Genomic DNA, 17,533 nt, shown 5'->3' with positions numbered 1-17,533 from the left:
ACTAGCCAACTGGGTCTTTGTCCTTAATCAGTTATATAAACAAAAGAAAAATATATACAGTATATTTATGATTTTTTTTTATCTTTGTAAACAATATATTTCACGGTTCCCAATAAAAAAAGACTCAATCTTATATAATTTTATATCATTAAGAAGACACATTGGACAAGTCAACATTCCTTCTTCCAAAAGGAAATACTGTGCTGTTTCAAAATAGAGAGGTAAAATACCAGATCTCAACTGTGCATCATCATCTTCATCCTATGTGTGCCTGTCCATCGTGTATGATTTAGTGATCTCCACTTTATTAATTTCTGAAACAGTAGTAAACAAGAATCAGCAAGGAAGCAGCATCTAAAGACAAACACCCCCTCTCCCTTCATGTTGTCTCCCTATTTCACACATAAACCTCCCACACATAACAGACTTAGTCATGTGTAGCCTTTAGTCTGGCACCCAGGGTTTGTGTGTGTGCGCGCGCACGCATGTGCAGAGCCATTTAAATATTTGAATTTGCCTGATGTCTGTCCTGTGTCATTAACAGGCCTGCAACAACAGAGGTAGACGACAACCAAAAAGCTAAGGGGGGAGTCACTCTTACAGGGGGGAACATCGCACCACAGGAACAACAAACATCTCAAATACACACTTATGATTGGTTCTCTTTATAGAAATATGTAATACAATCACATATATATCGTATACTGAGAGAACATCTGATGTGGGATTTACTTTTGGCATTAAAGGCTCAGATATTTTTCTGTGAACTCCCCCTGCCAACATTATATTTGGTTTCCTCCACCTGACCTTGAATGGCAGCAGGAAGTGTCCCGATCCAACTGTCAGCCCGAATCAGACACTAGCTGCTCACTCGGTTTCACAGTCCTCCGTCATACATGCATGCACGTACACACTCACACACACAAACACAAGTATGCACACACACACACACACACATACAGAGAAGCTAAATTGAAGCTTTCAAAAGGCCTCAGGCGCGCTTGCACTTCAGCATGCACAGTTTTGTGCCACAAATTCCCACAAAAACACACAGTGCTCTGACATGCACATGCACACACACTCCCACGCAGAACACACAGGCAAACACACAGACATTTTTCAGCTTTTCAGTGTGTTTATGAACTGTTTGTGAATCATTACGACTGTGTTATCGGTACAAATTGCAAAAGAACGTATTTAAAAGACTTCATCAGAGGAACGGTTCCACATCTTAGTATTCTTTCTTACTGAGCTTAGCAAAAAGACTGTAAACAGGGGAAAACAGCCGGCATGGTTCTGTCCAAAGGTAATAAAATCCTCCTACCAGCACCTCAACAAATTAGTTATTTACATATAATCAACATGTTATGTCTCCTTTGTTTCATTTGTACAAAACCTGAAGTGTAAAACATTGTGGTTTTATGGGAGGTTTGGTGCCGGACTGTTTCTTGGCCCCCGAGCAGTAACTTCCTGGAGTTGCTGCTGGTTGCCTGGTAACTGCTCCTGTTTTTACACTTTGGTTTTGTACAGAGTTGTGTGGCAAAAATAATTTGATGTACGGTGTTAATTTCATGAGCTTTAGAGGTGCTGCTAGGTAGATTTTGTAATCTTGGGACAGAGCCAGGCTAGCTGTTTCCAGTCCTTATCTAAGCTAAGCTAACTGTAGCTTCCTATTTAATGTACAGACAGGAGAATGGTATTTCATTTCTCATCTTACCCTTGGCAAAAGAGCAAATAAGTGTATTTTCCAAAATGCTGAACTACTCCTTTAATGCAACAAGGACTTTTGCAAGGTTGATTGTGAAATCTAGGTAAGATACTTTGTACACTAAGTACCTTAGAGCACTTTCACAAGCCATAGTCCGTTTGGTTAAACCAAATCAGAGTGAAATTGATACTTTTGGTTCGTTTTCTTTTATTTATCATATTCTGTGTGTTCTCTTCAGCCCAGATGTCAAGCAAACATCGGACTTCTGCAGAAGTCCAGGTAAGTCCTTAGCCATGTCGTTAACCTGTGTCCATCTCAACAAATGCCCGCACAGGCAGCCTGCGTTTTAGTTCACTTGGAAACGCTCTGGGATCACCTCTCACAAGCGATCTTGGACCGGTTGTTTTGGGCCGCACCAGAGTATGATTACTGTGTTCATAACTGCCCAAACGAACCGCAACAGAGCTTGATTAAAACAGACTAAATGTTGGCTTGTGAAAGCATCCTCAGTATATACAGAATAATGCTTTTCAAGCTTATGTGTGAAGCAACCAGAGGGGGAAGGATGCTGAAATAAAATCAGACTATACTGTATACATTAGGATAGCAGTCTTATCTATCCATTTAATAGCTGTCATTATTGAGAATGCCACTATGCTTCTTCCCAGGCCAACAGCTTTAAATCATTATTGATATTTTCACAAGAATCTGACATTTTAAAAGCAGAAACTTACCACATGGAGAATCTTATTCTCTGTCTCATACACAGTGCAATCCTGTAAGACAAGAAGAAGACAGAAAGAAGAAAACATGAGATGCAGAAAGCATCTGTGCGCACATCCGCACGGAAGCTCAAATATCTCCCTCCTCCAAATATAACAAGCACGGAAGAGGGAAATAAGAGAAATGAGACGGCCAACAGGAGGAAAGATAGATGACTTGTTTTTCAATGGAGAACATCTGCAGTCAGCTCTTTTATTTCTATCCTTCCACATTATGCATATTACTTTATAATCTAGGCAGACTAAAACATTGGATTGACCAGTTCTGGATCTTCTCCGCTGCCTGGAGCTCCACGAGCCTCCGCACCGCAGGATTTAGAAACTACATTATTTGAACGTGACAGATTGTTATTTAACGATAGCTGATGGTTAATCTATTTCTGGGAAAGCGGCCCACCGAATCCACCAGATGTGCATGCTAGCAGTTAATTCGTCTGTTTGATGCATTAGTGCGGGCGGCGCTGCCACCTTTGTCTGTCTCGCTGCAGCCTGGCAACCACATGTTCATTTGGCCCATTGTGGACCCGCGGTGGCCCCGTTCTCCTCCCTCTCCTCTGGCCCTTGGAAGAGGGGATGGGTGTTATCTGCTCGGCTCCAGGATTCACTCCGGGCACACGTACAAACTCTCTCACACACTCTCTAAGCGGGCTCTTACAGGGAGGACGTGGATGGGGTCCAGGAGAGCAGACATACTTTCTGTCCAAACAATGAGATTTCTAAAGTATCAGAGTGTGTGTGTGTTAATGCACCCCCATTTTTAGTTTTTTAAAAGTGCATTTATGTGTGGAAGTGTGGTGAATCTACACGAGGGAGCCAGAGGGGGAGCAGAAGGAGGACAGGAAGTGAAGGGAGGAGAGACCCCTGGTTCATTCTCCATCAGGGCCAACCAGTTAAGCAGAGGATGTGGTCTCACAGTGAGTCAATGAGCACTTTGCCTGAGGCTGTTACTGAGAGCTACTCGTCCCGTCAGCCATGCTGCAAACAGCCTGTGGCACTGGGGCATATGTTCCACTCATAGTCAAATCTATAGAAATGAGCTAAAGACCACAACCAGCTGTATAAGTATTGATGCTCCCAGTCCAAACCCACTTTAGCTTTGCAGTCTCAATTCAAATTCATGACCTTTATTGTATCATTGTAATGAATATGGACATGATGCATGCATCCTTGTGCATTACGGGCCAGAGAAAAAAATCGATACAGCATAGTATCGCGATATTTGGCAATATTGTATCAATACACGGTCGTCAATTACCGATCTTTTATTATTAGGGCTGTCAAAGTTAACGCAAATTTGTTTTAACGCCACTAATTTCTTCAACGCATTAACGCAATCGATCTTTCGTAGGTTGTAGCGGGCTCAGTTTTAAAACTAGAGTGAGGATGCACCATGTGAAACTAAAAAACCTAATGAATTCATTGGTACCATGTCATACTAGCTTGTCGCGAAGGAGGCTAAATAACGCTCCAAAGTTATGCTAAATTTGGGCGAAGAAAAACTGGCATGGCCATTTTCAAAGGGGTACCTTGACCTCTGACCTCGAGATATGTGAATGAAGACTCTGAGATGAAAGAGTGAAACTGTATCTTATTAGATAAAACAGATGTTGACAAACTGCATAATATGCGGTTAAAAAAGGTAATAAATCGCCAATCGCGATATATCCAAATTTATTACACAGCTTTGTTGAATACTCAATTCTGACTGGTCAATCACGGCGTTCTACTGTCTGTAATTTCTTTATAGTACACCCTTGCTATGTATAACAGACCGTTGTTATGTATAACAGACCGTTGCTATGTATAACAGACCGTTGCTATGGGCGCAGCTCTGATGTCGGACTCTGGAGGACCATTTTAGTGTCAAATGATGGATTTCTTAAGTAAGTTGCTGTGTACTAAGCGGGATAATGTACGGCTAGCGGGTCATTGTTGTGACATAAACAGGGTCAGGGTTTATTTTACAACAATGACCGGCTCGCTGTACATTATCCCTTACATATCTTATCGCAATACTCAGCATGTTGCAAAATGTTTACAATCGCAATAAGATCATATCGTAACTTAAGTATTAATTGATATGGTATTGATAATATCGTATTGTGGGGCCTCTGGTGATTCCCACCCCTATTGTGTGTGTGTGTGTGTGTGTGTGTGTGTGTGTGTGTGTGTGTGTGTGTGGGTGGGTTTGTGTGGGTGGAAGCACCTGTTGTACGATGGTGGTTAATTCTAGGCAGAGCTGTACAATGTTGTTCTTCAGTAATGAATACTCTGTCACACTGGCGAATGGAGACCTGAAGGAGACAAAAAATAAAAAACAGAGTTCATAATTTGACAGATGCATCTGAGAACTTCAGTAGAACATTGAATTGGTGTACTGGTCATGATCTTATTCTAAATTGTGTTACTGTTTTTATCAAATCCTCCTGTTTGGAGTACAATGCTTATTGTCTCCAAGGTCTGAAAATCACACTTCTATGAATGTGAGCAAAGCATATTCGGCCATTCTATTACAAAAATGACAATTTACTGTTTTGAGGAAGTGATTTTAGCTATATTGGTGTTTTTATTTTGTTCCGTTCATTTATTTGCTAACAGTGTGATTTAAAAAAGCCGGGGTAGAGCAGTGAGAGAGAGCAATAAAAGCTATTCTCTGCTCCTCTCCGAGCACATGAGCAAGTGATAAAGACAAACAACAATATTTGGTTTTATATGACGGCCAGGAGGCTGTGCAACCATGGGATCTACTAAAGCTCAGCATCGCTTTATTTGTACGTGTTCTCAGTTTCATATGGTTCTTTCAGCTGATCTAACTTCAGGATAACAACATAAAAAAACATCCTTCTATGAATTATGTTACTTTATGAAGCGTAAAAATAACAGGAACATCTGATAATATACAACACAAACAACCTCTGTGAGGTTTATTATGTTCCATTTTTGTTTAAACTTTGTTTCAGAGGGGGATTGTAAGGTGTTCCTGTTATTTTGTCCACTGCCTGGTGTGCCCTGTGTAGTAGCTAAAACACATTATATATTTAGATTTTTCTACTCAACCTTACTTGATGAAATTGGGGATATTGTGCTAAAAGTGATCAAATTGCCAAATTGGTGTGGTTGCTACCTGTCGAGCCAGGCCAGCAGGTTCTTGGCTGCACCGATCAGATCCACCACCGAGGTGAGGAAGTCGTTGGGTAGTCTCCGGGAAGCTCGTCCGTCGTAGTGTCCGCCCCTCCGCCGGCCCAGGATGAAGTTCTGGAGGTTCTTCGCTGAAGCGTTCAGCTTGTGAGACAGAGTCCGGAGGTTCTCCGTCTCCAGGCCGTAGTTCTGCAGAACAAACAGAAGGACTCATTTTAGAATGAGAATCACATACAAGTATATGCTGTTCTGCTAATGTGCTGCTTTTGTTATGCAGACTGTGTGGACATTGTGCTAGAAATCCTTGGTTTGAGGTTACTTGTGGCAGTGATTTTTTTTTATTAAAAGTTAAATAGTTTACCATTTTGGAATCTTTCCAAGAGTTAGATGAGAAGAAACAAAACACCTCTTTTGTTAATACGTTCACTTATTAACACTTTGTATACACAAAAAGAAATGTAAAAATGACAATTAGTGGTAGGTAGCTCCATACTTAACTCAAAAACATGAGATAAGGGATACACCGATACCGGATAAGATATGGGGCCGATACTGACTCAAATAGCTGTATAGGGTATCGGTGACAATGGAGCTGATCTATTCAATTCAATTCTATGTTTATATACTATATATATTATAGACTGAAATTGTAATTCCTGTTTAGGTTTTGACCTATTTGTTGCTGCATTAAAACGATTGTTAAGGTTTTTACAGGTTCCTGTTAATGTTGAAGATTTTTTTACCAAGTTGCTGGTGTACAATTTATTCTAATAATAAATGAAAATTCAGTAAATGTATATCTATGTATTTATTTGTCACATTTGGTTTTACAAAGTTAGTAAAGCAATGTTTAAGTCAGCCCTGATGCTGCCTTACACATAAAAGAATGATCCCAGTCATTTCGACACAGTGGTATCGGATCGGTACTCGGCATCGGTTGATACCCAAAGCGAAGGTATCGCTATAGGTATCGGGACTGAAAAAGTCGGATCAGTGCATCCCTACATAAGATAGATATCGATCTTCTCATCTCACCTCTCATCTTTACCAAAATGAACTACAGGTTTATAAAAATCCTTTCTGTATCCACAAAGAAACATCAAAGAGTAATGTGAAACTGCAATAGATTTTGGAATAGATACAACATAACTCACACATGTGTACTTTTATCTGTCTAAATAAAGATTACCCTTCCACATGTTAACAGAAAAAGTACCTACTGTGATTAATCGTTAAGTGGTTATTCTGAGTGGAATTAACTGAAATTAGAATAACCATCTCTGAATATCCATTAGCGTTTTCATATAACAGCCACTCTCCACGCTAATACAAGAACACCAAGCTGGTCGAGTAGCCCATTACTGCACTGTGACCCTTTTAAACACACACACACACACACACACACACACACACACACACACACACAGAGAGACCCACTGAGCCACATTGCGCTCAGCGTCCCAAGGCACCTCAAGTCATGTCCTGCCTGACAGAGCCTGATTCCTGCTGACACAAAGGCTACACACACACACACACACACACACACACACACACACACACACACACACACACACACACACACACACACACACACACCCTTGTATAGTCAGATGCACAGGCTTAGCTAGACGTATCTATTCCTTCTCTGCCTCTAGATCTATTCTACACAGTCACGACCACAGTGACTACAAAGCAGAGAGGGTTTCACAGTGGCAGCAGAGAGAGAGAGAGAGAGAGAGAGAGAGAGAGAGAGAGAGAGAGAGAGAGGGACTAAAGAGGCAGAAGACAAGAGGTAGAGATAGAGAGAGAGAGCACCCAGCTATGCATCTCACTGAAACTGGGTCAGGCATACACTGCGTTCTATATAATCTTCCGTATTCTGTGGGAATGTAGAGGTATACATGAACTTGGAGGGCACATGTTTGCACATCTGTAATTAGCTTGTCGTATGATTCGATCTGAAGCGGTGTGTCGGTCTCTCTCTCCGGGGGACAGAGTGCTGAGATGAAGCGAGGGAATAATGCCCCGTGTCGACTGTCTCATCGTATGTGTGGAGAAAGAGAGAGAATTAATTTGAGCGGTGCGTGCATGTGTGTGTCAAATCAATACAGTAAGAGGGCGATGCCATTAAACAACCCCCCCCACCCCCTCCCTCCAACTTCATGTCGATGCGGTTGCCATAGCAGCCATGTGTGGAGTGGCCTCTCCTCTCTATGCTGATTATTTCTACCATTGTTCACAAGAATCACGCTCTAGTGCTGTTTATGAAATGTTTGGGCCTAACGGGGAGACTTCTCAGTATTTCATTATTTTATTTTCCAAAGTAAAGCATTAATCATTCATCTCGCTCTGCTGTACATTCACTCGCACCAACGTGTAGAGTATCTAACCTCTATTAATCAACAGAATATTGATTGTGTTGCTCTCAGCTTGGGAGATCTGGGTTCGCTGCTCAACTCAAGCAGATGAGTTTTGTATTGAATTTTTGATTTTTACTGCAGGTTTTTCTTCTTTTTTTTTACCCAAAGCAAGTTCAGCTGATATTTTCTATAACTGGATTCAAAATGAAACCAGTGCCATTCCCCCCTTGGTTTTAAGAAACATCTATTTACAGCAGAGCTGCCCAAAGTGGGGCACACGGGCCAAAGTTGGTTCAAAATAAAGTTAGATTTGGCCAGATGTTAGAAAAAAATTGTATTTAATTTTTTTATTAAAAGGCCAGTGGGATCGCTGCGATCCTGAACGACTTTACTACGACTTTCGGAGGCTGTATCAGGCTTGGTTTTAGAGTGAAGCTGGCATCATATGAAACTAGAAAACCTAAGGAATCCATTGGTTCCAACCATGTCATACTAGCTTGTTGAGAAGGAGGCTAAAGCCCTCAACATTGGGATAAACTTTGGTGAGGAAAAACTGGCATGGCCTTTTTCACAGGGGTCCCTTGACCTCTGTACTCAAGATATGTGAATGAAAATGGGTTCTATGGGTACCCACGAGTCTCCCCTTTACAGACACACTCACTTTATGATAATCAAATGCAGTTTGGGGCAAAAAAACATGCAGTTTTTTTTAATGCAATATATATATATGTGTTATTTTCGCCTATTCTAAAAATGGTGTCTTTGAATACTTCTGCACATTGGGGTCCATAAACAGTCTTGGAAATGCACAAATTCTGACTGGATATGAGCCCAATTGTATTCAGCGGGTGGTTTTTAAGGGGTTAACTATGTAAAAGCTAAAATAATATTCAATTTGGGGGAACTTGGGATCCTAAACACCTATTCAATTAAATTAAATTCAATTCAATTTATTTTTGTATAGCGTCAAATTACAACAGAAGTTATCTCAAGACGCTTTATATATAGAGCAGGTCTATGACCGTACACCATAGTTTAGAGACCCAACAGGATCCACCAAGCGCACTGTGGCCAGGAAAAACTCCCCGATTACTGGGAAGAAACCTGGAGCAGAACCGGGCGCAGGGCGGGCGGCCATCTGCCGAGACCGGATGGGGGGGATAGATAGATAGATAGATAGAGATAGATAGATAGAGATAGAGAGAGAGAGAGAGAGAGAGAGAGAGAGAGAGAAGCAGCCACAATAGTAGCCTATAGCAGCTGTAATAGCTAATACAAGTAGGACTGATAACACAAAACCAATAGTGGTGTATGGTAAGAGTGATAATACAACTATCAGAATTGATGTCATTGGGTCGTCCCCAGACGGGCTTTCAAGTGGAGCTTCCAACTGTCTCAGTCCTGCATACATCTGGCTAGCTCGCCAGCACTGTCCAGCATCTCTCCTCAGTACGTCCATGTGTGTTGGTGTGGGACGTCCCTGTGATCGATGCCCGTGCGTTGGTTCCCGCAGCATCAGCATGCTTGCTGGGAGTTCTTGATGTCTTTGGCAGTGACCGAGAAGTGTTATTCTCCAGGCTGCCACATTGTCACTAAGTGTTGGTAATCCCTCGTTAGTATTCTATTGTACTTGATGCAAAATGGTACCATTTTGCATCAAGTACAATAGGTGTTTACTTTTGGCCCGTGGCCCACCATTGAGTTCCAGTTTTGGCCCTCTAAGGGAAAGAATTTGGGCACCCCTGATTTACAGTCTTCAGTCATTACAGTCCGACTCTCTGGAATTCTCTACCCCATGAACTAACGTCTGCAGTGTCTTCTTTTAAAAGCAGACTAAAAACAAATCTGTTTTTTCAAGCTTTAGTTGGGTTTAAAGTCTGTGGTTAACGGGTAAAACTTTTATTTTAGAAGCACATTGAGTCTATGCCTGTCATATGAAATGTGCTATATAAATAGACTTGACTTGACTACAGTTCAAATAAAGGGGCTGAAATTATAAAACAAAAAAGGGCTGTCTTCAGCAGCTTAAAAACTGAATACAAATTATGAAGCTGACATGGTTTGATTTGTTTGTAATAACCTTTTTTATGGTACTGTTTGAAACAAAGTGTTTTAATTCAGGTAGTGTTACCCCTGAGCGATCAACAACTAGAAGAAAAACAATTACAAGACCATCAACCAAAGTGCTGCAACAAAAAAACATAAAAAAGGGCGAGAACAGTGAGACTAAAATCACTCAGAGACAAACATACATGCACATCAAACAAAGGGCAAAGGATACAAGTAGAGGTGAGTGGAGGGGTCGGACGATAAAGGGGGGATGCTACCTCACAGACTACAGCGGCTAATCCAAAGATAACATTCAACATTCATTTAATCTTTCCTTCAGCTGAGGAATCCTGTTCCTCCTAATTAGCTCAAATGAAGACGAAAAGGACAAGAATTATAAATTATGGCAGACCGTTTATTAACTTTCACGCAGGATGTTAAAATCCATTTTGGAGTCACACGGGGTAACACTGAAAAGGAAAGGAACCACCATAGAAAGCTGAGTCATCTGTGTGAAAGAGTTACAGGAGGAGATGACGGCATGAATCACTTGTCTCAGAACAAAAGCAGAACTGGGACAAAGCTCCAAACATAATAAAGCTACCTAATTAATATTTTGGATTATGCCAAGATATTTTTAAGTTTCAGAGTTGTTAGGTTTTGAAGACTGATATATTTGAAGTTGTTTGTAAGATGTTTTGGTATAGAGGCAGAACATCCTGTCTGTTTGCATTAGTTTTCTTCCATGCAGGTGCTCCGGTTTCCTCTCCAAATCCAAACATATGAAGGACAGAATGATTAAAAGCTCTAAATTCCTGACAGATATGAATGTGTGTCTGTGTGTCAGCCCTAACAGACTGCTGAGCTGTCACTCAGTAGAGAATCATGCCTGTCCTCTGGCTCTAAAATAAAACTTTGGGGGACACCACAAGGACAGCTTGAATGTAAAAAGCTAATCTCAACCTCATCAGCTGACCCAGGGGGTGCAAAATAACATCACAATTTGTGTGACAGCTTTCCTAGAGAGAGAGATTACCAGAGGCCTGAACTACGAAGCAGGATTTGGCGTTAGCGAGGTAACTTCAGGTGTAACTCTGGGTTTTCCGTACTACGAAGGTGGTTCACTTCTTACCGGGGTAGATCACCATGATAACTGATGCTGAACAGCTAACCTGCTCCGGAGCAGGTTATGTTCCAGATAAGAGATCAACTTGTATTGAAGCACCTCCTACTGACCAATCAGAGCTCAGTGCGTTGATTGTATGATAATATCACACACATATGAAGAAGTTTAAGTCATAATCCAGGCTAAAAACAACACAGTTTAAACTGAAAAATGCAGAAAGGACAGCTGGATTTATGCTCTGGGTGTTTACCACTTTGTATTATGATTTTATATTTATTTTCTTTATTTGCTCTTGAGTCCGTAGTACAGGCCTCAGGACTCTATTAGGCACCAGTAGACACAACCTACAAGATACAAAGTGATCCGTGAAAAGAATTATTCATTTGTCTTAACTACTCATACTTTCAATCCAATTGTAAGGTTCATTGTAAAGTTTAAACCTTCACATATTACTCTTCTGCATCAATTAAACACCAAATTCCAAGATAAGGCTGCAAACTAATATGCACACCCTCTCTCACAGTCTGCAACTCAACAAAATATTGTCCTTTGAAATAATTACAACGATGCAGACCTGAGTCGATCAGCTTGGTGGTCTTAAACTTAGTGACCGTTTCCCTTGCAAAGCAAGCAGGAAAAAAAATGGAGCATGCAGCAGTTTATTACTCACGACCTCCCTGAGCAGACGGTTGGACAAGCTGGGTGATGAACTGGTGAATGAAATGATGAGGGAATACCAGCATCTGGCGGCAACAACCAGACGCTATATGCTCCCAAAAAAAAGCTCAAATGTCTCCTGGTACTATCCTTTAGCGAGCATTAACAAGTTTCAATTCCTTGTAACACCGTTTTGATGGATTTGATTGGGCGACAGCTCATCAACATCCAATAAAAATACAGAAATGTCAAGACAGACAGTGTGTGACAACCAGACTACTTAAACTGCAGTTAACTTTATTTACAAGCGAAAAAGATTTCTCTATTAGCGGTTTACTATTTTAACCTGTTAAATTTACTATGAACTGTATTTAAACACTGTAAATGAACTAGAAACTCTAACAACCATTTATTGTTGTTTCCATTCACTTATTTATTCTTGCATATATATGTAATTTGTAGACTGGGCAACAGCAATATTCAATAATTCTGTGCAAAATTGTGACCTGGCTTCTATAGCTGACTTTTGTTATTTTTGTTGTTTTGAGTTAATAAATAGATGTTTTAATTTGCTCAGTTTTTACACGTTTTAATGTAACATCAATACAATGACACCTATGAGCCTTTCAATTCAGGGTTTTGGGATGAGCAGTGATTTCATTCTGAAATTATGCCCATTTCCCAGCACATCTTGCTGAAAATTCACTGCACCCACAGAAACCTGCTTAGCATACATGCTGGGGGCAAAAACTCGATTGCATAGGCATAAAAGAAGGGACTTTTCCACATTTACAGCGAGACTGAAAGCTCAGTCAGCGCTTGAAACTTGCATTGATCCGGGGCCACAGAAGCTCCCCTTTTTTTACTGTAGAAAGACCAGAAAGTCATAACGGTTGAGCCAGGGGAACGGGGTTCTGCTTTCCTTATGATGGATTATATTGCTGACGACAGTGAATCGTCCTTTATTATCCAAATATTCACAGCAGGTACTAGAGAGCAGCGTCCCTTTGTTACCTGGAGAGTACAGTTAATGAGCGGTATAAGGAGGTCAGTTGAGAGTTGCTTCCCTGCGGCTATCTTAAGGGATAATTTTGATTTATTATAACTTGGGTCTTATTTTTGCAGTTTTGGCCTTCATTTCTATTGATTATGAAAATATTTTACTCAACAAAGTAATTGCTGAGATCTTGGAAAACACTGCAACTTTGCAACAGAAACAGAACAAGACAAGAAATGAGCAGTGGCATGATCAGAGAAGTTGTAAACCAGCCAACAGTTTAGCCAGATTATCTAAACTACAAGTGAGCATTGCCAACATGCCTGTAATAATCCCTCTTTGTACATGAAAATACTCATTCAAAAGTCTGGAATCGCCCGCAACAAAAGCTTGATTTGGTGATACTCTATATTTTTGAATGGACTTTCATGCTTTTAGGTTGTAGAAAGACCTCTTTACAAATAGATGCTATTTTGTATGAAGGGTTTGCAGAAAAAGTCCTGTTTTGTACATGGAGAATAAAACGCTGCACAATGGTTCAACCAGATTGAACTGATAGGGCAAAAGGAGACAGAGATACCTCTGAGCAACAGTTGAATAAGAATAGAAGAAATCACCAGTCATTGGTAAAAGAAGCTTAGCATCAAAATGTGTGCAGATTTAAATAGGAACAGGTTTCAGTGTCAAGTGCACAATAATGTCTATAACAAGCTGGAATTAACAGGCGTGTTTCTTTAGCAAAGCTATTCTTAAAACTTCAAAACAGAAATAGATGGTTAGTCTATGGTTAGCACTATTGGAATATCAGCTGAACACTATATAGACTGACAAATCACAGTTAAAACCAAAACACTTGGAGCCCGATTGCACCGTTGTGTGCACCGATACCGATACCGGATCAGATAATGGGCCGACACAGACTCAAATAGCTGGATCGGGTATCGGTGAAAATGGGACAGATCCATTCAATTCAATTCCATGTTTATATACTATTTAGATTATGTGCTGGAATTTTAATTTTTAGAGCGAGTTTAAGTTTTGACCAATTTGTTGCTGCATTAAAAAGGTTTACACTTGAATTGTAATTCCTATTCCTTTTGAATTTTTTTTTTTACTAATTTGCTGATTACTCATTATTTTAATAATAAATAACAAATCAGTAAATTTATATCTATGTATTTATTTGTTACATTTTGTTTTACAAAGTTAGGAAATCGATGTTTAAGTCAAGTCTGATGTTGCTGTACACATAAAGATCCCAGTCACTTCCACACAGTGAGGCATACAGCTTATTGATTAAACACTGGTATCGGATTGGTACTATGTATTGGATACCAAAAGCCCAGGTATCGGTGTATCCCTACACCGTTGTGGTTCAATAATGATCGTGGGTCACTTACACTTTTCTGGACTAGAAAACAAATTCAAAATCTAAAGGTATTTGGGGGAAAAATCACTCCAACAGTATCCTCCCCTGTCATGCAACACTGAATGGACATTGACTAGCCGAAATGGAAGTTTGAATCATTTCAATATTCATCTTTTGGGGCCAAAACTATTTCAAATGTAAATAATGCATTTGGTATCTTAATTATACAGCTTTGTTTATCTCTGTTAAAATAGCCATTATTGAAGTTAAGGAGAAAAACGTCAAACAGGTGATCCCAAACTTTTGAACGGTAGTGTTTGTCAAAGTTTCTTCTCCAGATGTTGATGTGTTCCCACATCTCAGCAATTAACTTGATTAGCACAGTGTTATTATTATAGATATATATACATATATCTATATATAGATATATGTATATATATATATATACATAAGGATAGCTAGAGCTGCAATGATTAATCGATTATTCGATTAGTTGTCAGCTATTAAATTAATCGCCAACAATTTTGATAATCGATTAATCAGCTTGAGTAATTTTTTAAGGAAAAAAAAGTCTAAATTCTCTGATTCCAGCTTCTTAAATGTGAATGTTTCCTGTTTTCTTTACTCCTCTATGATGGCAAACTGAATATCTTTGAGTTGTGGAAAAAACAAGACATTTGAGGATGTCATCTTGGGCTTCGAGAAACACTAATCGACATTTTTCACAATTTTCATACATTTTATAGACCAAATAACTAATCGATTAATTGAGAAAATAATCAACAGATTAATTAAAAATTTAAATAATCGGTAGTTGCAGCCCTAGCTAGAACCTAAGTTGTAATAAGGTGGAATTATCCTTTAATACGACTTTAGTGATACATCTTGTCTACCTGGCATCCCTACAGTATATGTGTGTGGTGTGTGTCCAGTTCCTGGACATATGGTGATTGCTGCTCTGGGACACTCATTCCCATGCTGGAACGTTTGAATGAGAAGAGCTACACACACACACACACACACACACACACACACACACACACACACACACACACACACACACACACACACACACACACACACACACACACACACACACACACACACAGAAACATGTGTGCGCACCCACAGACACTCACACACGCTCACACACATTCAAACAGCCCCAACTAATCCAGCCATGTGTGCCTGGGAGATAAGGTGCATCCTGCATACTCTTTCTACATACTCTCTCTCTCTCTCTCTCTCTCTCTCTCTCCTCCTCTTCCTCTCTCTTTCCCTCTCACTCTCCCTTCGTCTCTGTCTCTTTCTCTCTCTGGGAGAGTAGCACCTAATTCCCCCTAATTCCCTAATCCTGAGCAGGGCCACTGCACATACAGTCAGCAGTGACCGAGGCAGTACACACACAAAGCAGGGCCCAAATGATGGAGGCTTTCTCTAGCCATTTCTTAAACCAATATCAATAACTGGTGGGGGCAAATAAACAACAACCAATATAGAAATCTTTCTACCTGTGAGAATTTCTTCAGCAGTTACATGAACTTACTCTAAATTGGTCATAAAGTAATTCTGGCAATCAGAACAACAATTATATATATATTAAAAAGTTTTTGAAAAAAAGAAATATACGTATATATAAATACTTTTTATAACCTATTTGATCAAATTAATTCTTAAAGGACACTAAAGGTAGATATAGAGTGGATACTATGGCTGGGTATGCTTTCAAATTCTTGGACACTAGTGTCAATACGATACCTGAATTTGGCCACTAAAACCCAAATAATATTTTCTTTGATATCTTAGATATTTTTCCACGAAAATCTTGTTTCAAAAGAAGAAAATATTCTCAAATGTTAAATATTGTCAAAACACAAGCAGCTGTACAAAAACTTTCCCTAAATCAAACTGTAAAATAGACATCATTTAAATCAGCTGGCAAGCTAACCGCTAACACTCGAACCAGCCAGGAACATGCTATCTAGCAACATGCAACATGCATTCATTGTGTTTTCTCTTTATACTTTGCTGTTTACTTCCCTCTGGTATTTTGTGTTTGGGATTGTACATAATGTCAGTCAATAAAAGAGTTATTGAAGAGGGAAATAAAGCTCTTTAAGATTCACACAGTTTATTACAAGTATGTTGGAGAATTCTTGGTAATAAGGATAAAATATTTTGATATTGTATAAATATATACAATTTATGTGTGACAGGAGAGTTTTTTATGGAGCCCCAAAACCAATGTGATTTTATCAGTTTAAGCAAAAAATGCAACTGATTAACTCAATAAATAATACTTTAGTTAACCCCCTGAGACCCGCGGGATTGTGGGATACCGACCGACTTTACTGTCTTTCAGAGGCTGTAGCAGGTTCAGCTTTAGAGGTAGAGTGAAGGTACACACATCATATGAAACTATAAAACTATAAAAACCGAAGGAATCCATTGGTATCAACCATGTCATGATTTGTCATGAAGGAGGCTAAATAATGCTCTAAAATTAGAAAATTTGCCGAGGAAATACTGGCATAGCCATTTTCAGAGGCGTCCCTTGACCTCTGACCTCAAGATATGTGAATGAAAATGGGTTCTTTGGATACCCACGAGTCTCCCCTTTACAGACATGCCCACTTTATGATATGCCTTTCATATTCATCCAGTTTTGGAGGTAACCTACTGTATATGGAGAAATGTGTTTCTAGGAGGTTTTTTGAAGGAATGACAGATTAATTCATATGTATCCAGTTTTGAGTGTTTCATGCAGAGAGACGTGTTTCTGTGAGGTTTTGGGAGGAAATGACAGTTTAAATAACTAAAATGGCGTGTAAAAAGAATCTGCGGATAAAAAAAAGGGAAATCATGTTATGTATATTATTTTTTGTCTTCACCTCCGCTCAGCTGATAAAATAAATTAAAACTGAATTGTTCTTACTCTTCTAGATATTATTGCCCTAGTGTCAAACATCAGCGGAGTAAGTTAATCATACGGACTGTGTGGCTAGCAAGTTTAACTGAAAACACTGTTAGCTAAACACAGTGAGCATCAGCCTTTATTGCTACCTGGCTGAAGCTAACCTTCATCATTAAAACACCAGCCAGTGCAAGAGACCTATTATGCTTTTGTGCTTTTTCCCTGTCCTTAATTGTGTTATATAGTTTTTTGTGCATGGGTCTGCAAAGTTACAAAGCCCAAAGTTCACACCAAAGGGAGCTACTCTGATCCACAGAAACACTGCTCCTGAAACACCTTGCTTGAACTCCCGCCTTTTCTTCTAGCGGTTAGTTTGGCACGGCCTCAAACAAAGCTAGTAGAGCTGAGCTCGAGCAGAGTCGCAACAGAGTGG

At 39.8% G+C, this 17,533-nt stretch overlaps 1 protein-coding gene and 1 long non-coding RNA gene across 5 annotated transcripts in view; one reads left to right on the top strand and one right to left on the bottom strand.

Annotated features, from left to right (window-relative positions):
- The window catches only part of LOC141775075 (connector enhancer of kinase suppressor of ras 2), an 82,466-nt gene that overhangs the window by 43,384 nt on the left and 21,549 nt on the right, over positions 1-17,533 (bottom strand). For all 4 annotated transcript variants that reach the window (XR_012595547.1, XM_074648001.1, XM_074648002.1 and 1 more), the window contains exons 3-5: positions 5,615-5,817; positions 4,697-4,784; positions 2,443-2,484 (exon numbers count right to left, since the gene is read on the bottom strand). Coding sequence is in view for 3 of the 4 variants with exons in the window: in XM_074648001.1 (XP_074504102.1) it covers positions 2,443-2,484; positions 4,697-4,784; positions 5,615-5,817 (333 nt within the window). In the remaining variant the exon portion in view is untranslated. The remainder of the gene's footprint in view (positions 1-2,442; positions 2,485-4,696; positions 4,785-5,614; positions 5,818-17,533) is intronic.
- On the top strand, positions 1,259-5,599 carry LOC141775077 (uncharacterized). Its single transcript, XR_012595548.1, has 4 exons — positions 1,259-1,631; positions 1,730-1,811; positions 1,947-1,987; positions 2,478-5,599. It is a non-coding gene; the product is annotated as an uncharacterized LOC141775077 (long non-coding RNA).

This window comes from Sebastes fasciatus, chromosome 10, assembly GCF_043250625.1.
Source record: "Sebastes fasciatus isolate fSebFas1 chromosome 10, fSebFas1.pri, whole genome shotgun sequence".
Classification (NCBI taxonomy): domain Eukaryota; kingdom Metazoa; phylum Chordata; class Actinopteri; order Perciformes; family Sebastidae; genus Sebastes; species Sebastes fasciatus.
The sequence above is the reverse complement of the archived record's forward strand: the minus strand, read 5'-3'. Positions and strand labels throughout refer to the sequence as shown.